The following is a 27,995-nucleotide window of genomic DNA, read 5'->3' as shown; positions in this document are numbered from 1 at the left end:
ACTTCATCATCATCATCAGTGGCGCTACAACCCGCTACAGGTCTTGGCCTCCTCCAGTATTCGCCTCCATTCGTCTCTGTCTTTCGCCCTCGCTTTCCAACCTCTGGCTCCAATCACTTGTGCGTCCTTGTCAACACCGTCCATCCAGCGCAGTCTCGGCCTTCCTGGTCTTCGCCTCCCTTCCATCCTGTACAGCATGAGTCTCCTTGGTGGGTAGGTCTCATCTGCCCGAATAAGGTGGCCAGCCCATCGCAGTCTACCAATTTTTATCATTTTGACCACATCAGGTTCACAATATACTTGGTAGAGCTCCTCATTCTTCCTCCTCCGCCAGGTCTCATCCACTTTTATCCCACCACAGATGCTTCGCAGTACCCTCCTCTCAAAAACTTTGAGTTGGCTCTCGTCTTTTTTGGACAGTGTCCATGTTTCACTGCCATACATGAGTACTGGCAGGATTAGCGAACGATATATTTTAAACTTTGTGGCTCTGCTCAGCACTTTGTTTTTTATATACTTGGAGAGACCATAGAAGCATCTGCTGGACAGGAGAATTCTCCTTTCCACCTCCTTTGTTGTTTCATTTTTACCATCGACGAGGGAGCCCAGGTATACAAAATCATCTTTCACCTCAAAACAGTTATCATTCATCTGAAGCCTCTCCCCGATGTTGTGGTTCGTTGATGTGATCATGACCTTTGTTTTGTTTTCATTTATGTGAAGGCCCATTTGCAATGCTGCATTTTTAATATTTTTAAAGGCTTCCTTCATATCATTCACCGATCTTCCAATGATATCAATGTCGTCTGCGTACGCGAGAATTTGGGTTGATTTATAAAAAATATTCCCTTCAGTGTTGACTTTTGACTCACGAATGACTTTTTCTAAAGCTATATTGAATAACAAACATGAAAGAGCATCTCCTTGTCTCAGCCCTGCCTCCATCTCAAAAGGCTCCGACAGATGGTTTTGTATCTTCACCCGGCATACAACTTTAGACAAGGATGCTTTTGTAAGGTTGATGAGCTTCCTTGGGAATTGAAATTCATCCATGGCTTCGAATAGCCTTACTCTCAGGATACTGTCATAGGCCGCGGTGAAATCCAAGAAGAGGTGGGAGCTTCCTATTTTATATTCATGAGCCTTCTCTAGAATCTGTCGCAGCGAGAATATTTGATCTATTGTAGAGCATCCGGAGCGGAATCCTGTCTGATACTTCCCTACACACCTTTCTGCTAACGGTTTGAGCCTAGCAAACAGAATGTTTGAAAATACTTTGTACCCAGTGTTGAGAAGGGTTATGCCCCTATAATTCTTACATTCCATTTGATCCCCTTTTTTATGTATCGGGCAGATAAGTCCTACTGTCCAGTCCTCAGGCATCCGCTCTGTCACCCACACCTTATGGATCACTTTCTGCAGTTGTTCAGCAAGGTGATCTCCAGCATCTTTCAGAAGTTCTGCTGGGATTCCATCTTCTCCTGGTGCCTTGTTTCTATTCAACTTCTCCACTGCCAATTGGACCTCCCGCACCGATGGAGGGGGTTGTTCTGCCAGGTCGGTGTTGATAGTTACCTCTTCATCCGGCCTTTCCAGTGGAATTGCAGGATGGTACAGTTCTTCAAAGTGCTCCTTCCATCTTCGCAAAACTTTCCCCGGCTCACTCAGCAGTTCACCATCCTTTGCTCTGCACAAAGTTGTTCTTGGCATGAAACCCTTTCTTCCAATATTAACTTTGTTGTAAAACTTTCTTGTTTCATTCCTATCTCTTGCAGCTTCTAGGATCTCCAGCTCTTTCTTCTCCCATTCTTTCTTCTTTTTCTTATGTATCCTACTCCTTGACTTACCAGCTCCAAAAAATCAGAAAAAGTCCCGTTCACTTTGGAAACTGATGCCTCAGATTACGCTATTGGAGCAGTATTAACACAGAATGAGAGACCAGTGGCGTTTTTCTCAAGAACTCTTTCCACATCTGAAACTAGGCACTCTGCAGTGGAAAAAGAAGCTTATGCCATTGTGGAATCAATCAGGAAATGGCGACATTACTTACTTGGACGAGAATTTACACTTATCACAGACCAGAAATCAGTTTCATTCATGTTTAGTAATAAACAAACCAGCAAGATTAAGAATGACAAAATCCAACGATGGCGTCTTGAATTGTCAGAATATAAGTTCAATATAACTTATAGAGTTGGAAAAGAGAATATACCAGCAGATACACTATCAAGAGTCTGTGCCACTGTTGGATGCCATACAGATATAAAGAAACTGATAAAAATTCATGAGGACCTGTGTCATCAGGAGTACTCGACTCCATCATTGGACCAAAACAAAGAACTTACCATATTCAATAGATGATGTAAAAGAAGTATGTTCTGAAATGAAACCACGCTATGCCAAAGGAACTGGCCGCCTTATCAAAGCAACTCGACCATTTGAACGTCTTAATATGGATTTCAAAGGCCCACTACAATCAAGTTCAAGGAACAAGTATATTTTAGTTCTTATAGACGAATATTCCAGATTCCCATTTGCCTTCCCCTGTCCTGACATGACTACTAATACAGTAATAAAACACCTTACATCACTATTCTCTCTTTTTGGTGTACCGTCTTACATACATTCGATAGAGGAACATCGTTTATGTCATCAGCTTTGAAAAATTTCCTACTATCAAAAGGAATTGCCAGCAGCAGAACATCGCCCTATAATCCAGCCGGTAATGGGCAAGTCGAACGGTACAATGGAGTTATATGGAAAAGTGTGATGCTAGCCCTAAAATCGAGAGGTTTGAACAACAGTCACTGGGAACAAGTTCTCCCCGATGCCCTTAACTCTATTCGTTCCCTATTATGCACAAGCACCAACTGCACACCACATGAGCGGATGTTTTTACATGCAAGAATCTCAAGTAATGGAAAACCATTACCAACCTGGCTATTGACACTGGACCAGTATGGTTGAAGAAGATGACAAAAAACTCAAACAAGAATCGCAAGTTGAAAAAGTTGAATTAATCGAGAGTAACCCTGAATATGCGTTTGTTCGCCACAACGACGGCAGAGAATCGACAGTCTCACTTCGCCAGCTCGCCCCATACCCCACGAGTGCCGATTGATATTAAGGGGGGAAGATTGTGATGATAAAACAGCTGTAATATTTATAATCTGTTATCTCTGTTACTAAGACACATATTTAATGTCGAATTAAGCTCGTGTTGAGTTCAATTCTATTACACCAGTAATCTTTCTAAAGCCACAATTATTGTTTCGGTGAATGGAATAAATACACCAGCTCTTATTGATACCGGAAGTGTTGCCAGTTTTATTGATGAAAAATTTGCAAAAACAAATAAATTTAAAACTGCATCAGATTCTTGTTTTATAAGATTTGCATCTGTTCAACATAACACCGCTACAAAAGCATGTGTTTATAGCAATATTGTGTACAAAGGAAATGAATACAACAATATTAAACTCTTGGTATTAAAAGAATGCTGTTGCAATGTGATACTTGGTCACGATTTTTTGATGAATCACTCTACAATAAGTTAGCATTCAATGGTAATAAACAGCCTCTTGTAATAGATAATAATTCTACAACCACACCACCCTTGAAAGATTGCCCCTTGGTGGAGGCCATGATAAAACCATGTTCCCTTTTCAATGACTTGACTCCCGATTGCCACCCAATAACTACCCGATCCAGAAGACACCCACAAGATGACTATGAATTCATGAAGAATGAGGTCAATCGCCTCCTTACAGAAGGAATAATTGAGGAAAGCCAGTCCAGTTGGCGTGCCCAGCCTTTCATTGTAACAATGGACAGAAGAAACGATGGTCATAGACTATTCACAGACTATTAATAAATTCACAAATTTAGACGCATACCCTCTCCCATTGATCGAAGATCTTGTAAACACAATTGCCAAGTACAACTTTTTTAGTACTGTAGATTTCAAGTCAGCTTACCATCAAATACCGATTCTTGAGAATGAACGACATTACACTGCCTTTGAAGTAGGCCGAAAACTTTATCAGTTCAAACGAATACCATTCGGAGTAACCAATGGAGTAGCTGCCTTCCAACGTACAATAAACGGACTTATAGAAAGAGAGAATTTGAACGACTGCTTTGCCTATTTGGATGATGTTCTCAGATCAAGAAGAACATGACAGAAATCTTAAGAAATTTCAACAAGTAATTGAATTGTATGGCTTGACTATAAATGAAGAAAAATGTAAATTTTCAAAAAAATCATTGAAGTTCCTTGGGTATGAGATAAAACATGGAGAAATTAAACCTGACCCAGAACGCCTTGCACCACTCATGAACTTTCCACCCCCAAGAAATGCTAAAGAAATGAAACGACTCATGGGATTACTGGCTCATTACTCCCGATGGATTAAAAACTTTTCTCAAAAGATTCACCCCCTTGTCCACATACAGAAATTCCCTCTATCTCAAGATCAGATGGAAACTTTGGAATTGTTGAAAAATGAAATTGCTTCCGCGGTACTGCTCTTTGTTGATGAAAATGTACCATTCATAATTGAGACAGATGCATCAGATTTTGCAATTGGTGCAACATTAACACAAAATTCTCGACCAGTAGCCTTTTTCTCACGAACTTTGTCCCAAAGTGAAACCAGGCATTCAGCTGTTGAGAAAGAAGCCTATGCCATTGTGGAGTCTATAAGAAAATGGAGACACTATTTACTACGAAAACAATTCACTTTGATCACTGACCAAAAATCAGTCACATTCATGTTTGGCACTCAACACAATAGAAAAATAAAAATGAAAAGATACAAGGTGGCGCCTAGAATTATCTGAATACAAATTCAACATAGTCTACAGACCTGGAAAAGAAAATGCACCAGCTGATGCACTCTCTCGTATATGTATTACAGCTGGTTGTTCAACATTGAACTCAGCTTTGGCAAAATACCATGATGAAATTTGTCACCCTGGTGTAACTCGTTTCTACCACTGGCTCAGAATGAAAAATCTCCCCTATACTGTAGATGATGTAAGGAAAATTTGCTCCAATTGTGCATTTGCTCTGAAATAAAACCACAGTATATGAAGACAAAAGGAAATCTCATAAAGGCAACAAAACCTTTTGAACGAATTAATATGGACTTCAAAGGACCCGTACAATCAAAAACAAGAAATAAATACCTACTGGTGATGGTTGATGAGTACTCAAGATTCCCTTTTGTATTTCCTTGTCCAGACATGACTGCGAGAACAGTCATAAATTGCCTGGTCTCATTAATATCAATGTTTGGCCTTCCAAGCTATATTCACACAGACAGAGGAACATCCTTCATGTCAACTGAGTTGAAGAGCTTTCTTGGCTCAAAAGGGATAGCAACTAGTAGATCAACGCCTTACAATCCGAGAGGAATGGTCAAGTAGAGCGATATAATGGAATTATATGGAAAGCAATAACACTAGCTCTAAGATCACGAGGACTTGATTCAAATCGATGGGAGGAAGTGTTGCCTGATGCACTTCACTCTATTCGATCTCTTTTGTGTACTACAACAAATTGCACCCCTCATGAACGAATGTTCCTACACATGAGATCCTCAACAAATGGACAGTCACTACCATCTTGGCTAATGAGCCCAGGACCAGTTTGGCTGAAGAAAATGAACCGAAATTCAAAGCAAGATTCATCAGTAGAAGAAGTTGAATTGATTGAGGCAAACCCAGAGTATGCTCACATTCGTCGCCCTGATGGACAAGAGTCCACTGTGTCGCTCCGTCATCTTGCCCCTAAGATAACACGAAAATCTAGCCGGGTAGAATGATATGATAAACCATATGTTTTCGTTGTCATTGAATCATTCATAAAATATCAAATGTTGTTGATCCGTTACTAGTAGAAAGTCATGTTCAATTTTATTTGATTAAAGCTCTACAAATGAAGAGTTTACTTATTTCACTCAGTAAAATAGAAAACAATACAGACATGATGGTTCACTTACTTGACTCGTTTTGGGTGATGTTTTATTATTGCCAAGAATAATCCTCATATGAGTGTCCCGAGAGAAGTGGTCTTCTGGAAAAATTAAAAGGGAAAATTGTACTACACATACACTATTACACTGTAAAACTCAACAACAAAGTATATAGTTGAAAATAATACATTGAGGAAATTGCATTATTAGTAGTAGAAACATTACTAACGGATTATTAACTTGCATTTCGTCGATAGTGAAATAGATGAGAAAAATTACTTCATAAAGTTTGAGTAAAGTTTTTAGATGAGAAACATTACTTCATAAAGTTTGAATGAAGTTTTTACAATGATCAGTCAATCTTATCTTCAGAGTTCAATAACTATTCATAAGTTCCATCAAAGCTCAAAAATTGAACTTGACTAACCAATCATTAAAAAGAACCAGCAATGAAATTGTTTTGGCTTTTAGAACTCTTTTAGTGAATGTTATGGCATTGGAATCACAAATTTTAGGGAGACAGTGTGATTGCTATCTTCTATTGAGTAGAATACATTAATCTTGAATGTATAAGAACTTGATAAGCAATATTAAGTGTATAAATGGTCAAGTACTCATCAGCTGATTGTAGTTATATGATGACGTTATGACATAGCACATAAGACCTTTAATAAAAACAGGCGCCATGATATCATTATACCACGATCAGCTGATGAGAACATTGAAAATTCTATCTATTAATGATGTTTTTTTAATTTATAAGTACTCATTCAGAGCTCTAATATCCATTTATTTAATTTCTACAAGTCATTAATGATTGGGGAGAAACCAAACGTTCAACCAAAAATGTTCTTTCCAAAAATATGCATGTTTTTACTTCTCGTAATATTCAACATAAGCTTACTCAAAAACTAGGTTAGTTTAATTAACGTCGATGTCCATCGAGTTAATTTTCAACAATAGGTATTGGAAATTGAACTTACGGCATGGATTTGGTGGACTAGGACTATCTGGAGGTGATGCATAAATTGGACTTGGTGGCTGTACTTGCAATCGACTCAAAATACTCGATTTCTTGGAACATCGTTCAAACTGGAACACAATAATCATTTATTAACTTATTTATTTATATTGTAATAATACGTTCTGTTCGATCTATCATTTATACTCTATTAACACAGACAAGAGTATCTGTGCTAGACAAGTTGTATGTGCTATTATTATAGCAGATCCATCCAATAAGTATCAGGACCTTAGCCTCAACAGATTGGTGGAGTGTCGGGCTCTAAAGAGGGGTCTCTTACAATTCAGAAGAACTTTGATCCCCTACTTCTCCAACTTCATCTCATTTCCAACTTCTCCTTGGAAATGAGATGGTGCACCGTCATGCTGAATAACATGAACAAGTGCCTTTTTACTTTCAGCATGAGGGTGCACCAGCTCATTTCCACGGAGAAGTTCGGGATTTTCTAGTCATTCGCTTTCAACTTCGCTAGATTCAGCATGCAGGCCAATTGCATGGCCACCTAACACCGATGGATTTCATCCTATGGGGTTTCATTAAGGATAAGGTTTATGTTTCGCCTCTACCAGACAATCTTAATGATCTCTGAAATCGGATCATATTCGGATCGCTGCGGTTGCACAAGTTACGCCTGATATGCTGGTAAGAGTGTGGCAAGAAATCGATTCCCGGTAGGATGTATGTCGCATTACCAACGGACCCACACCTTAAACTTGAAGTGTTTTGTAACAAAATGACACCTTTCTCAATTCTGTAAGTAATTTCAATAAAAATATTTATGTGCTTTCAAAGTTGTAAAGTCCTTTTATAATTACCCTATATTTTCACTGAACCGGTCACGTTGACAGATACTGATATGTGAGAATCAAACTTTATTGAAACACTATACAACTTTATGAGGTAAATTTTTGGAAGCTGATGGCATCGTCATCAGTTGTATGTTGAGTTTCTAGTGAGAATTCATCCACGGACCGAAGATGAAGCCAAAAGCATATAAACTAGAAGAATGAATGTTGAAGCAGTTTACATGCTAGTTAAACAAGCATGTAGTTGAAAGAGTTTTGTTTTTGCAAACTAAAAATCATTATTTGTAGACTTTTCTATATTTGATTCATCCATTCATTTTAGTAGGGAGAAGTTTCTCAAAGTACCTGAATCAAGTGTTAATTTCTTATTTTATACAGCTATTTTAAAATTCTTATTTTATATAGCTAGTTTCTCAAAGTACCTGAATCAAGTGTTCATTTCTTATTTTATACAGCTATTTTAAAATTCTTATTTTATATAGCTATTTTAAAATAGATATTGATTATAAACTTGAAGGTATTTCATATGAGTATGAAAAATAATTTAAATTTCGGTATCATCATTTCCACCCACGTGTTACATGTGAATATACTAGAATTGGATACGGCATACTTAAAAGTTAAGTTCATAGTGGAGAGATTCGATTTACGCAAATTCCATAAAATATGTGTTGATAGACGTATTCGATAAAATTTAATAAAGTTCACAGAGAAACAGTTCAGTCAGAAATTAAATCTCACCCCAATGTATAATCCCTGAAAAAGTGGATTATTTTGTAGTCAATTAGTGAGTAAAAATATTAAATGTTGAATAACAAGTGGAAATTGTAATAATTTTGATTAATACAACCAAAATGTTTACAAACCTGCTGATCCTTGATAGAACTCTTTGTGCTATTAGTCAAATTACTACTGTCTGAAGAAACCAATGACCGTCTTTTAACAGTGGATTCCAGCGAAAACTCAGGCGAGCAAGACGGAGGAGCACTGGGGCATATTGAAGACCCAATCGCAATTCCCAAACCGCTATCCACTGGAAAAACGAACAAATCGTTCAGAAAAAATGATGATTAAATACTACTGAGATCAATTAAAACAGTGAAGTTTTGCATTTGAGGCGAACGTACACAGCTGCAGCAGACAAACGGAGAAAAATTCAAACGTCTGCATGCAGACGTGAGTAGACACAGCAGATATATGAAGACAGACAAACGTCTGTGTGCGTTGCAGCACTCAAATACATGAGGAGAGATTTTTTTCTCCGTCTATCTGCTACTAAGTGCGATCACTTCAACATAGATTAGATAAGAAAATTGAAATATTGCACTACATTAATTAATTGGAACAAATTATTCGAGAGTTTCCGAATTAGAAGATTTTGAAGCCAGATAAAATAACAATAAGGCTCAACTCACACTTACGCGACTCAGATCGAGAAGAGACTCGACTCTAGTCGAGAGCATGTGTTTCCAAATGGTGACACTCAGACCAGTCGATTGTAGTCCTCCGCGACGTCACAATTTGAAAACACTTGCTCTCGACTAGAGTCGAGTCTCTTCTCGTCCTGAGTCGCGTAAGTGTGAGTTGAGCCTATCATTTACAGCAATATTTGCAGCAGTATTGGTAAATACTAATAATATCCAGGATAATTCATTTATTTATTAAACTACCAACGGTAGAAACACTTTACAATTATTGGAGGATTCTCAAGTCAGATAAATCACAATAAAATTTACAGTAATATAGTTTAACAATACTAACTATATTCAGGATAATTAATTGATTCATTAAACTTCCAACGGTACAAAACTTTTGAATAATTGAAAGAATTGGACGTTAATGTTGACAATACCACTATATTGCGGTATATATATGCGGTAAATACGGTGTCAATACCACTACAACTATAGTGGTATTGACAACATAAACGTCTTATTCATTAAATTATGGAGAAATACCACAACATGTATTACCATACAATCAAAACTTTTGAATAAATAAATAGGATAATTTCGTAGAATACTACTTATGGTGAAATAAAACGATATTGTCCGTTCCACATAATATCAATAAGATTATGTGGAACTGACAATATCGTTTTTATTTCACCTTAAAATACGGAAAAATTCCATAACATCTCTGTTCATAGTGTTCAATACTACTTATCTGATTAAACCTAGAAAAATAAAGTCAGTTTATAAGTAGAAATGAGGAATGATTTATATGCAAGAATAAATGTGATTTGTTGACTCACAGTTAGCTTGGGCCTGCTCCAGCATTCGAACAACTGCCAAATGTCCACTCTTGGCAGCAACTTTCATAGCATTCCGTCCACAATGGTCGGAGTGGGCTGGATCAGCCCCCACTGCCAGTAGCAATTTGACACACTCTTCGTGTCCTTCTTGGGCGGCAATTCCTGAAAAAAGTATTTAGAAAATGATGTATTTTCGAACAAATAATACATTTAATACCTGATTTCTAATATTTTGATGGCATTAGAAAACCTCTTATTTGCTAAATTCACAATTTTGCGTTTTGCTATAGTCACAACGAAAACCTTGACTGCAATTTCAAGTTTTTTGTTGTGACTGAGCCATCTATATAATTCTTTCCAGAATTTCTATATCGATGTTATATTGATGAATCAAACAAATAGAATATCTAGAGAGAAAAAGAAAACTTCTTCCAAGTTATTTCTTATCTTATAATAATAATAACGAGTGACCTGGCTGACTCAGGTCTGGTGTCAGAATTTTCAGGTTGAAACTGATCAATTTGGGGAAGAAAACCCTAGCTATCTTCCTGGACCTAGCAAAAGCTTATGACACTGTGTCTCACGATAAGTTATTGGACAAATTGGAGTGGGTTGGCATAAGAGGATTACCTTTGAAATTGTTCAAGAGCTACTTGTCAAATAGAGCACAGATTTTATCACTCGATGACTCAGTAAGTGAAATACCTCTTTCATGCTATGGTCTCCCTCAAGGCACTATCTTATCACCTATCCTCTTCCTGTTATATGTGAATGAAGTATTTAGATTAGAGTTGAATGGAGAAGAAGTATATTCATTCGCAGATGACACAGTGTTGTTGTATGGGGGTGAAACATGGAATGAGACCTATGAGACGGCCTCTAAAGGCGTCTCTACACTAAAAAGATGGTTGGATTTCAACTCCCTTAGTTTAAATATTAAAAAAACAAAGTATATTGCTTTATCAACGAGTATTGCTGGAAGAGAAGAAACGAACTGTGTACTTAAACTGCACATTAATTGTGAGAATTTTAACAATAATTTAGCTGCATGTAACTGCCCTGAAATAGAAAAAACTAAAATCAATCAAATCAATTTAAATCAGGTTAAGCGTATTATAATTTCATCTCCTACTCCCACTGGCGAACAGTCATCTTATGCCAGTGGTTTTTTCACTTACCGTTTATTATTATTACACTTTGGTTGGATTGTATTGTCATGTTGAGCTTTGTTTGATTCATGTACGTATATGTATTTATGAGTGTGGAATAAATAAATTTGAATTTGAATTTTGAATTTGAATTTCAGGGCCTCTGACATGACCTAACGACTACTTTTCAGGCAGTCCGTCAGAAACACGGGAGTTATTTCTTAATTTTGTTTCATAAATAGAATTAATATTCAGAACATGTCTAAATTTATATTCACACCAAAAATAATTCATCTTGAAACGGAATGAAACTATTTGAAAATATTTATTTATAAATAGATTATTATTACGGTCAAGCGTTTGATACCGTACACAGAGTTTTCAATTGGAATACATTACGGTAAAGCGTTTAATACCGTATACTATTTCTAGAATTTGAATTTAGAATACAAGTCGATGTGCCTGTATAGTGAGGTCCACGTTATAATGACAGTATTTGATCTACTTTGGTTTTACTATCATTGTCTATCATTTGAGAAAGCCGGTGGTACTATCCTTTTCTAGGTCCACAACGATGCCAATTATGTTTTTCACATTGTAGAAATATAATTAATTAATGCAGAGAATCGGCATCGCTATTCTTTAATCTTTATCCACTGCCATTATAACGTGGACCTCTCTATAGATTTTTGAAAGGTAACCATGAGTAAATTATACTCAGACCGCATGGAACTTGCAACTACTTTTTATAATGAGATATATGGATACCCCCTACGAAGGCTGAAGCTCTCCCTAACAACAGTTCTGCTTGAGACAGCATCAAGTTAGATATTACTTCAAAAACAATGTTCAGTAATACTACTAAAAATTAGTGAGTGAATTTTACTCATGTTTACCCTTACACAATTTTTTCCTAGTAATATTTACTCATTGGTTACAATAATTAAGCGCTCTTTTCGAAGAGTAATCCTACTAATATCAAACTGCTGAAAATTGTTCATTATGTAATAATTATTAGTATTTTAACCTGGTTTCTATCAAGTTGGCAAATTTCATCAGAATAAACGGATTTTAGAATATTCTTTCATTGAATTAGGGTTTTTTACCGAGAGGTGTGGCTCCTTGATTGCAAGTATGGTTAGGTTCTGCACCGTGTTCTAGCAGCAGCTGAACAATGTGACAATGCCCTTGCCAGGCGGCGGAGTGGAGAGCTGTACGATGTTCATTGTCGACAGCATTCACATCTGTCTGACCAACGGTTAGTAATAAATTAACGATGTCTCTGTGACCCTGCCATGCGCTCACATGTAAAGCGGTCCTTCCCTGTTGAAAAACGTCACATAAAATAACACAAGATAGTTACAGATAAACACATAGTTACACTTTTCCCAGCAGAAAAATTAGGAAATTCACAAAGTAACATAGAGTTGAGTGGTTCATATTATATAGATTCGTCTATCAAAATTCAAATGTATTGCGAAAAAAAACATTTAAAAAAGTAAATCTTACAACAGTACAAACAATAGGTTGGTTGAACAAAAGCTAGCAATTGCTAATTTTAATAAATTTGAAATAAATAAATAATTCTAGACTCAGTTGTATAAAGTTGGCTAGCACTACCTAGGCCTTGGTGGTACTAGAAATATTCCAGTCGTCCTAGGAACCGCTCAATGCATGTGGATGAAAATTGACGTAACAGGTGCTAGACCTATTATTTGCCATATGATATCATCACATCCTAGATGCAGTTAGGAGTAATCACATGGAAAATTCTTAGGGTATGATCACATTGGATGCACGAATGTGCAAATGTTCGTGAGATCATGCAGGCGCAGATGAGAAACAAAATTTGGGAAAAGCCTTAGAAACACGTTGTGACTTGCGTATAGCTGCTCACACTGAACGCCACCAGCAAGTGCACGCGTTCAGTAAGAGTGTTCATGTGGTTCTTTCCAGATTTTGTTTTTTTATCTGCGCGCTGGTTTATCTCACGTACACTTGCATATACGTGCATCCAATGTGATCTTCTTCTTCTTCCTCTTCTTTGGCTGTGCCTTATCCCATTTAAATGGGGTCGGCATTCCTTCCTCTTAGTCTGCCTCTCCACAAAGCCCTATCTAATGCCTCCTCTCTCCTCCAACCACTCTCCCGCAAGTCAGCCGCTATTCTATCTCCCCACCTCATCCTAGGTCTACCTCGTCCTCTCACACCATCCAAAACCAAATCCTGCACTCTTCGTTCAACATAATCCTCCTCCCGTCGCTGTACATGCACAAACCATGCATCCAATGTGATCATACCCTAAGAATACCCATGTGATACTCCTAGTTGTATCTACTTATTTGTGTCACCACAATAGCACAATTATTCAATTGAATTTTTGCTCTAGCAAAAACTAATGGCTAGTTGCTAGCCACTAGATTCTAGTTTTCATTCCATCGAACTATGATATCCGATAAAGAATTAGAGGCTACAAAAAATTCTGTAGGAAAACTGCAAATTATTATGCAATTACTAATAAAAATACTTGAATGTGTTTTTGTGCTACCAAAAGACAAGAACCTAATGAGGTGATAGTGATATGCAGAATGAAACTCTTATCTATATCACACACAAATTAAATTTGTTATTTAGCCTATTTGAAGAGTAACCATGGCAATGATTAACAATATAGAAAATAATAAACTATATACAATATATTCATGTATATTCATTTATTCAATAATTTATAATTAACTTATACAACTTTTAGAAAGGCCTAACAGGCTCAAGTCCAAAGATGTTCTCATTCTAATTTATACAATTGTCCAAATGTGGCTAGGTTATGTATCAAATTATATTGGATTGATCATAATTGGACACATTTTTATGAATGCTCTTCAAGTATTAGTTGAGTATTTATATATATTATCCGGTAATTGATACTAGCATGTTTTGAAATATTGAAAACTATTGAATAAAATGTCAGTTTTATTTAAACTTGCCTCTGAATCCCTAGCTTCCACATCAGCAGTACCCTGTTCAATGAGATATCTGGCCATCTCCACTCTGTTTTCAAGGGCTAAAATGTAGAGTGTTGTCCTGCTATCTGCATCTTTGGCATTTACATCAGCACCATGTTCTAATAATATATTTACAACTTCTTTGTCTCCTTGAACTGCTGCTAACCTGAAAAAGTTGAAAAGAAATATTGATAAGTTATTTTAGCTAATCCTGGATTGATATAATCCTTGAGAGTATTTAGAAGGCAATGATGATATATTGTTATAGTTGATTTTCACTATCACATGGTAAGGGAGGAGTATAAACACAATTACGTCAATACTCCTGTTCTTCTCTCAAATCACTGAATCAGTGTATTGAAAAACATATATCAACTGCTGTAGCTTCACAGACAGAAAAATACATGTTATACTCTGTATAAAAAAAGGTTCAGACTTGGAAAAAATATCCCTGTTGCTAAATTGAGCGAAATTTCAATCTTTCCATGCAAGCCCATATGACTTGATATATTCAATTTGTCAACACAGTCAATGCACAGTGAATTTTCATGTATTTTGACAGAAGACTCTTTTTAAATACTGACCCTGCGCAACACAAATCGAAGTTTCATTGCAGATCCACTCGCAAAGCAACGCAACTTCTACCCAAACCTCTGTTTTATCAATGGTTTCATAGTTTTAAAATATGAGAACAGCGAGTAGATTTTATTCAATAAAAACATAATGAAATCGTCTACTGACTTCTTTGAAAATCAGTGTTTATTTTATTTATCTACAAGAGTTGCAGAGATGAAACTCCTACAGTATTACACTGCAACTGAGTAACATTATACATAATACAGTGTTTTCAAAAAAATGTATACACACTTTGACAGTGAATATCTCTGTAACGCACTGGCAGGCCGTTTCAGACCGACGTACGTAGCTTGAGAAAGACGTATCGCCTAATGTCCAATCAATCTGTTCATTTCAAACAGGCTTTGTGTGCTGATGCTACATAAAACGTTTAATCAATACTACGGTTTCCAACGTAGCCATCTCTCCGTATCTCGGGCAGCGCATGCGCTTTGAGCTAAACAATGACACTTGAACACAGCTCAAAATGTGATCAAATACAAAAATAATAAACAAATATATTTTGGTGTGACCTGTCCATAGCTTACGTATTAGCATACGCTAGGATACGTGCTACATCACCCAAAGAGACGCTACAGCGGTCTGAAACGGACTTACGTTTACGCAACGACCTCACAGCTTACATGCGGGCTACTCATGCCACACTACCTTTCGAAAAAACATTGAACTAAAAGTACAGAGTGAAATTCGTAGTTGTACGTTGTTTTGTCCCCTTGACGTTCACTGTCAATTAGTGCATACCTTTTTTGGACCCCTCTGTATATACAACATTTATTAACTTTTCTGGTGAGGGCTATTTGGAAATTAAAAAATAATCGTACCCTTTTTTGAAACTTTACTTTATTACTCACGACATGTTTCAACATATAAATGCCATTCTCAAGTGAGTAAATGAAATACAAAAATTTTGTTTTGATTCACTCACTTGAAAATTTATTTAATTTATCAATACAATTACCAACCATATAGCAATGGTTGGGAGAAAGCAACAGGCTTAGCCCAAAACTGCTCTTCTCCCACATTTTATAAACAGTGAAATTTTCAAAACATTATAAAGGTAACATTTCACTTTCAAGGATTTTCAAGCCCAATTTTTTGTCTAATAACAAAATGGCATTAATAAATCGAAACATGTAGTGAGTAATAAAGTAGTTTTAAAAAAGGGGACTTTATTAATTCACGAGCCCTTTTTTCAAAAAAGCCTCCTCTGATTGGTACTAGTGGAATTAATCACGATTACTATTTAATCGGCTTTTGTGCAACCGGCACTTAACATTTTCTTTTAGTAGTAATTGAGGAAAAAATACTGCAACCCATTGGATGTTGATTTACTCTGTTTACAAACAATAAATAAATGTAAATAATGTAAAACTGGTTGATAAGTATACCTGAGGACCGTCGTGCCATCTAAAGTAAAGTTTTAAAAATCATGTTTTTGGACTCAGGGGACATTGAAACGTATAGAAATTCAGATATTGGGGTACCTTAATTTTTTTGGAAAGCAATACTTTCCTTATAAATGGTAATAGTGCAAGGAAAGTAAAAAAGGGTAATTAATTTTTTTAAATTACAGATATACAACATTCAACATTTTCTTTTAGTAGTGATTAAAGAAACTAGTACTGCAACCCATTAGATGTTGATCTACTTTGTTTACAAACAATTAATGAATGTAAATAATGTGAAACTGGTTGATTCAGCATACCTGAGGGCCGTTGTGCCATCTAAAGCTCTGTGGTTGACATCAGCTGCGTAGTTCTCGATGAGATCTATGATGAGCTGAGAATGGCCTTCTTGTGCAGCTAGCAGCAGAGGAGTACGGGAGTCGTTGTCAGTCTGGTTGACCTGAGCTCCTCCCTCAATCAGGGCAGCCGCTACATCCCTGTGACCCTCTAGGCAAGCGTAGTGCAGTGGGGTCCAACCTGAGTTATCCCTGTGCTGCTCGTCAAGTCCTGTCAAGCAGTCAATGACAACATTAGACTATTAAAGCAGTATTATAATAGGAGGTTTTGTGATTGATGGAAAACAGTTAGAATGAGTTTAAACATTTTGAATATCTACCATTATACACGAAAATATATAGAGTAAACTATTCAAAGCTTTTATAATCAAAAAAATACGAGGCCAGAGTTCTAGGACACTTAATAATTATAATATATAATTATTTTTTATTAAATCTATAGGTATGGTTCATTGGATTTAAAACGTGTTCTAGAAACCAGGCCAAACTGTTCAAAACAAGAACTACAATCTCGGGATGAGTATTAAACCTTGATACTACAACGTATTTTTTTACAATTGCGGAGGATGCCTACATGAGCTCGGGTAATGGAAAGTGCGAGGGTGAATTATGAGATGATCAAACGTCCATGCCTATTCGATGGGATTCGAACCCGCGTCCAGGTAGTACTAGCAGACTGAAGGGTGCAGCAACGCCTTAGTCAACTCGGCTATCTGGCCGGCAATTTGAAAGCCTATCTAAACTACTTGGATTATAGCCTTATAGAATTATAGAGTAATCAAAATGTCAGCAGCCCTAATGCCTCCTCAATGCTCATACACAGTTAGTGATAAAAACAGCAGCGTAATCACAGACTTGGAATCAAAAATTGGAATTCAAATGTTAATACTTGCGAAGTTTGGATTTTTTCGACTATTCGGTCACACTAATCAAGGACGCAAAAGTTTTTCATAAAAGGGATCTTATGTTGGCAGTGCCAAAATATACATTAATAGTATTAAAAAATTAATTTTAAAAACACTTATGAAGTGAAAATGCACTTACTATTAGTACCGTAGTGACGATCGTTTCACCCTGGTGTGGGTCATCATAACTCTCCTTAATAGTATTGTATTACTCGTGTTCTAATGACTATCTGTATTGTATACTCATCTTATTGTACAATTATGTACTTTTTTGGCAATAAATTAAACTTTAATATTGAAGGTTGAATGAAGTTCAAGTTGCGCAATTTTTCTCATCACACGAGACTTCTGAAATACCTTCTATGTATATACAGTTGAACCTCTGTATAACGAAGTTGATTATCCCGAGAAAAAATTCGCTGCAGAGAGGTATTCGTTATTGAGAGGTTGCTCTGTCAAGAAAACTGCCACACTCTTATGGATCTTATAATATATCAAGGGCGGTAATTAAATGATTTGGGCGGTAGTTAGTGTCTTATTGGGCAACAAAATTTAAAGAATATACCATTCTCATCAACATTGAAATCGTCTTTCGGTTCATAATATTTTCTGAACTTTTCTAAGAACATTTTCTTTCCAGAATTCACAAGAGGGTACATATCAACACTAGCACTTTCACCCGATATCACTTTTTGGACGATGTCATGCCGTTTTTCAATTTTTCTAACCAGCCTTTACTTGCCTTAAAGCTACTATATCCCGATGATACTGCAAATTCAAAAGCATTTTCATTGATTAAATTCCCTGACAATGGAAGATTTTTCTCGTGCATTACAGTCACCCATTTTATCATCGGTTATCAATATCATCAAATGTACAAATTTATAATAAGAATATTTTTATTGCCGTTAAACAAACTTAATTGCAATAGGCTACGTCAAAAATACAGTCAGTTTTTTAAAAATACTATGTATACATATAATTAAATATTCTTAATAATACAATAAATAATATAATACTACTATAATAATAACTATAATGAAATACAGTCTAATTCTTTAGAGATTATTATTTTTGAATTGTATTTGTGTCAGATACTAGGTATTCATTTATATTATAAAAAGGGTGGTTCTTTAACCATCTTTTAAAACATGTTTAAAAGATTTTTCCGGCAGATTCCGCACCCATAGAGGAAGTTTATTGAACATCAGTCGTCTCTGATAAAGATGACTCTTGTGAGTTTTTGATAATCTAATTTGAGGAATAGCAAGATCTGATCGATTTCTAGTGTTATATGAGTGTCCAATACTGTCATACTTATAGAGATTATTTTTTACTTGCATTAAATTGTTATAGATGTATAATGTTGGCACTGTCATGATTTGAAATTTTACAAAACTGTCTCTACATGATTCTCTTGGCTGAAGATTGTCAATAATTCTTATTACTTTCTTTTGAAGAATGAGTACCTTTGTGGCAGTGCTACTATTTCCCCAGAGTATAACTCCATATGCTAACAAGGAGTGAAATAGACCAAAATAGGCTGTTAAAAGTACATCTGAACTTACACAGTATTTCAATTTTCTCAAAAGATATGTCACTCTAGACAGTTTTCTGCACAACATATTCACTTGCTCCCTCCATGTTAATTTACTATCAATATAAAGACCTAGAAGCTTAACAGCTTGATTTTCATTTTCATTATTCAATGAGAAATATATTAGTTCTGTCTTATCATCATTAATTACAAGTTTATTCGCTTCAAGCCAGGTTTTGGATACTTGTATACATTCTAATAGCTTTGTCTTAACATCTGACATATTCTTATGAGAGCACATTAATGTAGTATCGTCTGCATACAGTATAGGCAAGCCTAATGGGATCACACCACAGTGAATGTCATTAATAAATATTAGGAAGAGAAAGGGTCCAAGGATTGAACCTTGAGGAACGCCTGATTTCACATCCAAAATTTCCGATTTTCTATTATTAACAATTACAACTTGTTTCCTATTCAAATATGATTCAATCAGATCTAGTTCCTTTCCAACAATTCCATAAAACTGCAATTTCGTTTTCAAGATACTATGAGAGATACAGTCAAATGCTTTTCGCAAGTCTAATAAGCCTACACCTGTAATCAATCTGTCTTCAAAAGACTCTAAGATCCTATTATAATAGTCTCGACAGCCATTATTGTATTATGAGCAGGCCTGTAAGCATACTGATGACAATATAGAATATTATTACAATCAAAGTATGCATACATTTGATCAAACATAACAGATTCAATAATCTTACCAATAATAGGGACAATGGCTATAGGGCGGTAACTGTCGGGCTGTGTCTTATCGCCTATTTTATACACAGGACAAATCTTACTCAACTTGAGACAATTAGGAAAAGTAGCTTCAGAGAGAACAAAGTTTATTAAAAAGGTAAGTGGCGTGAGTATACCAGTAATAATGTTTTTTAATATTGAATTACTAAGTCCATAGACATCACCAGCATGTGAGGAACTTAGATTTTTCACACTATCCAGAACTATTTTAGAGCTCACCTTCTTCCATTTAAAACTATTTTGAAGTTCAATTGGCATGACAAACTTATCAAGTAACACTACTGGGTCTTTCTCTGGAATGTGAACATTATTGACTTTATCAGATACATTAATAAAATAATTGTTTAGAACATCAACTGATACTGGTATTTCTTGCTTGGTTTTATTTTTACATGATTCTGTTTTTATGATATTCCAAGCTGTTTTGCATTTATTTTTTGAATTTCGAATACAATTATCATTAGCTTTAATTTTAGATTTTGCAATAGTTTTTTTATAATCTTTTTTGAATGCTATGTATCGCTGCCTATCATCCTCATCACTGCTTGATTTCCAGTTGTTATATAAGATCAATAACATAACTCTCATATTAGCAATAGTTTCATTGAACCACGCATTTTTTTGTTTATTTTGTGGCCTCATAGTATAGCTCACCACCGGACAACAGCCATTGAAATTGTTCACTATCATATCCATGAATTTTTCGAAAGCATCATTGACATTCTCTATACAATACAAAGGCGTCCAGTCAACATTCCTGAGACTCTTCTCCAGTTCATGTAGTTTAAAATCATTTATTATTCTCTTAGTTTCAATTGATTTACCAGTTTTTGGTTCATTTTCTGTAATGGTAAAATCTAACCATATTCCAGCGTGGTCGGACAATACGCCCTCCTCCAACATACTGACTTTATAAGAGCCAGGCTGTAGATTCGCCGCAATATTGTCCAAACACGCCTTACCTCTTGTAGGCAAATTATTTACACAGAACAAATCAAAAGTTCTGAGAAGGTTCAAAAAATCTCGACTTTTAGCCCTTGCATTGTCCAAAATATTTACATTGAAATCACCTGTTAGAAAGATATATTTGAATTTTTTATTAATGATAAAGTTCATGAGATTCTCTAGACTGTAGAAAAATTCACAATGAAAATTTACAATGTTGCAAATCATTTGCAACACTTAGTTTTAGAATCTGATCACGATTTTTTAGAAAGTGAATGAAACTGAGTACAGTAACTTAACCAGCAAAATTGAAATGTGTAACATAAGCAAATGGTGGGAGGATGAAAAAATCCAGCATTCCCGTTCCTTTATCTATGAATGGCGAGTTCTAACAATTGGAAATGTATGGCAAAAGCAAGGATAAGAAAGTCCAGTCGTTTACCTGCCTGATCTACGAATGACAAGTTCTTGGAAGTCTACTTCCAGTAACTTGCATTCAATTTCCGACACGTGTTTCAACCTCTATTGACTGTCTAACACCCTATCTTCTTCGTATTTGAATTGCCATTTATTTTTAGTTCTTTAGTCCATTATTATTGACCTTTTCTTCTGAAACTAAAATTTTTCTTTGAAAATGACTCTCTGCTTCCTATAAACACTACATTTTGTATGTTGAAGTCAAGAGAAAACTTTGTTGTTGAGAGGTCCGAAATTCGTTAAATAGAGGTAAATAAGCAGCCAAAACTCTAAAATGTCATGGGACGAGGTAAAAACTCGTTGTCTAGAGGATTTCGTTAAGTGGAGGTTCGTTATAGAGAGGTTCGACTGTAATTAGAAAATACTTCTAAATTCAAAAGGAAGAAAGCGATCCTAACCTCTTTCGAGAAGTTGGTTGACAACACTAGTGTTGCCCTGGGCGGCCGCCACGCTAAGAACAGTCCTTCCCTCATTGTCGATACTATCGACATAGCAGCCCCAAAATAGCAGCATGGCCACCACATTGGCATGTCCCATTGAAGCGGCTGCCCACAGTGGAGTTCTTCCCGCATGATCACAGTGATCAACGTCTGCTTCGGCTTCTAACAGAAGTTCACAGATGTCACTGCAACACAAATTCAGTATTCGTTGTTTATTTATTCACAATTTTACAATATAACCCCCGAATGTGTTACTTTATAAAAATAATAAGATTCAAATACAATATTCATATTTGAAAAAATTACTAAAAACCAATGTTAAAAAACTTATTTGTTATGATGTTTATTGAAGTATGCAAATGTTCACTAATCTGTTTTGAAATTCTAGTGCTATCTTGAATATTTGAAGTGTCTTGGTTATATTATATGATTAACTATATTACATTATGATTGTTTATTTGATTTATCTATCTGTATTGTACTGGTCTTAATTATTTTTTACTTTATTCTATTTCTCTTTATAATAAGAGCTGTATTAATTCTAAAATCATGTTAAATATAGTAAGGATTGTTTGAACTCGTGGCTAGAGCACAAGATTTCTTTTTCTAGCCACGCCAATTAATTAACAAACAATTATTTATTCATTTTCTTGTAACACTGTTGTTAATTGGTGAATAAATTCAATTTGATTTGATTTTGATTTACTGAGAGCCGGTTGCACAAAAGCCGGTTAAATTTTAATTGTGATTTATTCCACGAGAACCAATTTCTTGTGAAATTAAACACTTTTTAATCGTGTTTTATTTCACAAGAACCAATCAGAAAAGCCTTCTCTGCAAAAAAAGCCTTATCTGATTGTTTCTCGTGGAATAAATCACAATTAAAATTTAACCGGCTTTTGTGCAACCGGCTCTCAGTAAATCAAAATCAATCAAATTAAATTTATTCACCAATTAATAACAGTGTTACATGAAAATAAATAAATAATTTTTTGTTAAATAATTGGCTTTTGTGCAACCGGGCCTTAGAAAACTAGTTGAAAAAAAATTAATTGGAGTTAGGATAAGTGAATATGAAAGTAAGGAGTACTGAAAGATTGGAATCAACAGGTAACATTAACATCAAACGATTGGAATTAGCACAGAATTAGAAAAGTATTACATTTGTAAGGTTCAATTTAATTCCAATTTTCCATCTTCACCCAACACCACAGATATTCTTCAGTATCTATTTTTGTAAATTGAACAATAGGACGATTGAGTAAAAAAATTTCTAATAAATTCAAAGTCATTTCCAAGTAATATTGGATTCGAGTAATCCAATTTGTATAACTGGAGGTAATGGCTAGTTGCTAGTCACTGAATCCTAGTTTTCATTTAATCTACCCAATAAGGGTGTGTGCACACAGAGAGGTGTCAGTGGTCAGAGCGGTCTTAGGATATGAATATAGATATCTATACCTTTCTATATCTCGTTCTAGAACTCGGAATGCCTGAATGCTCTCTGTGTGCACGCATCCAAAATTTCAATTTAAATTATAAAAGATAAATGAAATAACACTGATTGGACTTGTAAAATTCCTTGGAAGGTGACAAAGGAGTTGAATATTGAGGTATAAAATATTTTAAATATAGAATAGAATAGAATGACTTGTTTATTTTTCTTGACGTTGCGAAGTCAAGAAATATCACTTTGATTGGACTTATAAATAAATATTCTTTGAGAGATGAGAAAGAAGTTAAATTGTAACTATACAAAATTACTGTGATTAGTGAAATACTATGATTCCTTGAGAAGTGGAAATTTGTTTAATGAAAGATATACATTCAAGAATTGATTAGGAGTTATCAAATAATTGATAAAGAGAGACAGAGAATCCTGTACCTGTGACCTTCGAATGCAGCGACAAGAAGTGGAGTCATTCCCTCCTTGTCTTCATGACTAACTGTTGCACCTCTTTCGATGAGAATATTGACAACCTGCAAACCAAAAATTGAATATTATTGAAATGGAATTTCAACTGAACTGAGAAACAAAGTTGGTTGGTTTCACTCAACCAAAAAACTCAATGTAAAGATATTGTATTGATTATATATATATACTACCAGTAGAACCACATTAAGCGTTTTTCAGGCGCCAATTTAAATCAGCCAATCGGAGAGCTTCCTGCCCTGCCGACTCTGAAAACGCTTGAAAAAAAGCTTAGGCCCAAATTCGCCAAAAACGAAAACTAGGTTTGAGCGGCAGTTTGGCTCTAAGTCAGATGATTTTGAATTGGTTTTGAAATATTTGTTTATATTTTTTAGAATCAACTGGCGCTCAAACCAAGTTTTCGTTTTGGTGAATTCGGTCCTTGATATGGTCTAGCCCTAAGGAATTCCCAAGACGTACAATTTTTTGGACAGAAAATTTTGATGTGGACTGAAATGTAAATAGTGACTTATTTCGGACTGTCATTAGTCTAAAATTGGGACATAATATTGAAGGGTTCGTTTGTTTTTCCTCTCCCAATATAATTTTAATGATAAGTGATTTTGTACAAATAAATAAATAATTACACAAAACTGAAGTAAAATATAATTTTAAATAGGTAATGAGACAAAACAAGTTTCTCCAATTTAACGTTGAAAAAATCATTATCAGATGAAAAAATGAATCATTCCTTCAACCCCAAATAATAAAATATGACAGAATTGAAGCTTCGGAATGGAAAAATATAACTAATCAAGTTACAGATGAAGCCGAAACAGCTGTGATATATTATTAAGGTAACATTACCACCCTTGAAGTGGACTGATCAACAAATAAAAACTGAGAAGCATTAAATGCTCTCATAATTTAATTAACAGCAATAGCCTGTTTTTTCTTTTCCGACTATTGTATTGTTTGCTCTAATAAATAAATAAATAATAGAATTGTAATCAATACAGGACGAATCTAAAGCTGATGTTGACAACATAAATATTATTGTTTTTCAATTTTATTATGGAAAAAATCTACAGAAGGCAAAAATAAACGATCTCTTGTACTGTTACTCAAGTCTCTGTTAATATTGCGTAATTTTATGTATCAATTTGTAGAAGGAACAAATAAATCAAAAAATGTTCTTACAATGTATTCAGGGCTACTTATTTTTATTTATAAAATAGAATTATAATACACTTTTTTGAAATTAATATGCAATGAAAGGCTAATAATAATAGTTATAATTTGGGTTTTTAATCTATTATTTTATATTAATTTCAAAAAAGGGAACTATAATTATATTTTATAAATATAAAAAATGTTAAATCTTTGATAGTGTTGAATAACTTAACTTATTGTTAATATTGTGTAATTTCATGTACCACATTTATTTAATAATTTATGTTTATTCCGCAATAATTAACAATACCAAAACATCTTCATCATAAAAGTAGTTTTTAAAAGTATTGCCATCAAAATTTAGGAATATCAATGTAACCTACTGTTTTTTTTTTTTTGTAGAGGTCTTTTCAATATCAATGTACTAGTGGTATTATTTTACTAAAATAAAAATTGAAGAATATATTAACAAATAATAAACAAAAATTCAAAGAATATACTATCAATAGAATAAATGACTTTCATATTTGAACGACGTCCCAAACCATATGCTTATCCACACTAATACACCTGAAACTTAGTTGATCAGCTTAATGTTTACACAAAATTATGATTTTCGGAATTTCCGGAACGCCTTCCGGAATTTAGCGCGAGAAAACCAGAATACATCCAAACTTACGGTGTAAGTTTTTGATTATCAGTATTATATTGATCGCGAATAAAAATTAATACATGTTCATTCCATTTAGTACAATTTTGATAGTTTTCAGTTCATTTTAGTGTTACTCATGTTTGTAACGTAAATGAAACAAGAGGGCGTATAAAACTGAATAAAAATTTATTTACAGGGATAGTTTATTTTTTACTTTGAGGTTACAAAGGAAGTACGATGTAAGTTTTTGACAATACTCAAACAATATTATATAATAGGAGTCAAACAAATTTGTCATTTCCAAATAATAATAATTATTATTATACATAATAAAGATCTATCTATGGTTTCTACGGTACAGATAAGGGTATTTACATGAAAATGGATAGGAATTTATATCAAATACGGTAACGTATATTATTCTCTGAGGTTAATTTCTCAATCGGTTATTCAATGTTTCTAAATTGTCAAAAACAGATTTGACATCGTTGCGGAGTTAGAAAAGGATAGTATTACCTGCTTTGTGGAATGATAGACAAGGATAGCAACATCAAAGTTTAACAAATACTGTCATTATAACGTGGACCTCACTATAGAAATGGATAGTACCACCGGCTTTGTCGAATGATAGACAAGGATAGCAAAACCAAAGTTGATCAAATACTGTCATTATAACATGGACCTCACTATATAGATATATTTTACAGCCACACCTGGGAAATTTCAATAATATAAATTGGCTGAATGAATAGATAAAATGAGTGATAATAAAGTATGTTTAGACATATCAGCTCCAAACAGCAATATTCTAGTTAACATAGGCGAGTATTATTTCTCACCTCAACGTTTATTTCAATCAATTGTGTGTTAATTGTTGTGATTATTCAACTAATGGAATGTTATTTCCGTAAACATATATTTTACAGCCACACCTGGGAAATTTCAATAATATAAATTGGCTGAATGAATAGATAAAATGAGTGATAATAAAGTATGTTTAGACATATCAGCTCCAAACAGCAATATTCTAGTTAACATAGGCGAGTATTATTTCTCACCTCAACGTTTATTTCAATCAATTGTGTGTTAATTGTTGTGATTATTCAACTAATGGAATGTTATTTCCGTAAACATAATTAAAAAAAAAGGGAACTATAGTGAGGTCCACATTATAATGGCAGTGTACGATTGACAATATTGTTGCTGTCCTTTTCTATCATACAACAAAACAGATAGCACTATCTCTCTCTCGCTTTGCAATGTTGCCTATTTGCCAGAATATTTTATATTTAATTTTGACAGTGACTGTACATAGTGTACAAAAGTGAACAAACCATATTCTCAGCCGCCATTTTTTTCTTCATTCTATCAAAATACTTGAGTACACAAGTCGTATAATTGATTTAAAATGTATTTTTGAAACAATGAAATAATTTTTAAACATTACCTTATGAGAAACACAAATTAAAATTCCTGAAATGACATTTTAAAAGTTGATAACTAATCATCCTAGACTTCATGCTTAAGTTAGCCTACCCGTATAGGTTGGACCTACTCGTACAGGTATAATAATAGTATTGAAAAGTTATTTCAGAATTAATCCATTGAAATTGCTCATTTTTAAATAGGATTTCTATTTTTATTTTATTTTTAAAGGAAATTGGAATAGAATACCTACCAAATAACTCAATTTCTGTTGTTTTGAAATTCAGATTGTTGTATCACAGCTTTTTAAATTAGCCGCCATTTCAGGTTTGTATAGAAATAAAAATCTGATCTCAGTCATGAAAGCAAATTTTTGAATCAAATTATGAAAAAATATATTTTCTTGATCAATTTGACATTAAATTGATTATTTTATCAAGGAAATGATAATTATTATTAGATTAAATTTGATGGGATGAATTGAGTAACAGCTGTGTACAGTCAGTGGCAAAATGGAGAGACTTGACAACGTTTTTCTCCTATCTTTCTTCACTGCCATTATAACGTGGACCTCACTATATAATTCTATTTTATAAATCAAAAATGTAAAATCTTTGATAAATGTTAAATAGCACAAGTTATCGTTAATATTATATAATTTCATACACCACATCCATTTAATAATTTATGTTTATTCCGCAATTAACAATAACAATACCAAATTCATCATAAAAGTAGTTTTTAAGATTACTGTCATAGTGAACAACTTAAAGCACCAACGATACAACAAAATGTGAAAAACGATACAACAGAACTTGGTTTCAGAAATAATTCATCACGGTATTATGTAAGAGTTGGCGAATAACTCATGAGATAAGTACCCGCCCACTAATCTCAAAGTGTCATCATCATCATTATTGGCACTACAGCCCATGTAGAGCCTTAGCCTTCACAGCCACATCCTTCCGTCTCTCTCGACATTCTGCTGTTCTTCTCCATCTTCTTACACCCAGTCTTCGCAAATCCTCCTGCACTTCGTCAACCCACCGCTTTCTTGGTCTTCCTTGTAGTCTTCTTGCTCCGGGTTTGCCTTCCTTTCGCACACTCCCTTCCGGCATTCAGTGCACATCACCAGC

The 27,995-nt window shown here is 34.6% G+C and overlaps 1 protein-coding gene across 1 annotated transcript in view; it reads right to left on the bottom strand.

Annotated features, from left to right (window-relative positions):
• LOC111043356 (ankyrin repeat domain-containing protein 50) overlaps positions 1–27,995 on the bottom strand; it is a 67,978-nt gene that overhangs the window by 8,730 nt on the left and 31,253 nt on the right. The window contains exons 10-17 of the mRNA XM_022328280.2: positions 23,583–23,677; positions 21,656–21,882; positions 16,554–16,800; positions 14,195–14,378; positions 12,317–12,533; positions 10,063–10,224; positions 8,675–8,841; positions 6,962–7,070 (exon numbers count right to left, since the gene is read on the bottom strand). Of these exons, the coding sequence (XP_022183972.2) occupies positions 6,962–7,070; positions 8,675–8,841; positions 10,063–10,224; positions 12,317–12,533; positions 14,195–14,378; positions 16,554–16,800; positions 21,656–21,882; positions 23,583–23,677 (1,408 nt within the window). The remainder of the gene's footprint in view (positions 1–6,961; positions 7,071–8,674; positions 8,842–10,062; positions 10,225–12,316; positions 12,534–14,194; positions 14,379–16,553; positions 16,801–21,655; positions 21,883–23,582; positions 23,678–27,995) is intronic.

Source organism: Nilaparvata lugens, chromosome X, assembly GCF_014356525.2.
Source record: "Nilaparvata lugens isolate BPH chromosome X, ASM1435652v1, whole genome shotgun sequence".
In the NCBI taxonomy this organism is placed as follows: domain Eukaryota; kingdom Metazoa; phylum Arthropoda; class Insecta; order Hemiptera; family Delphacidae; genus Nilaparvata; species Nilaparvata lugens.
The sequence above is the reverse complement of the archived record's forward strand: the minus strand, read 5'-3'. Positions and strand labels throughout refer to the sequence as shown.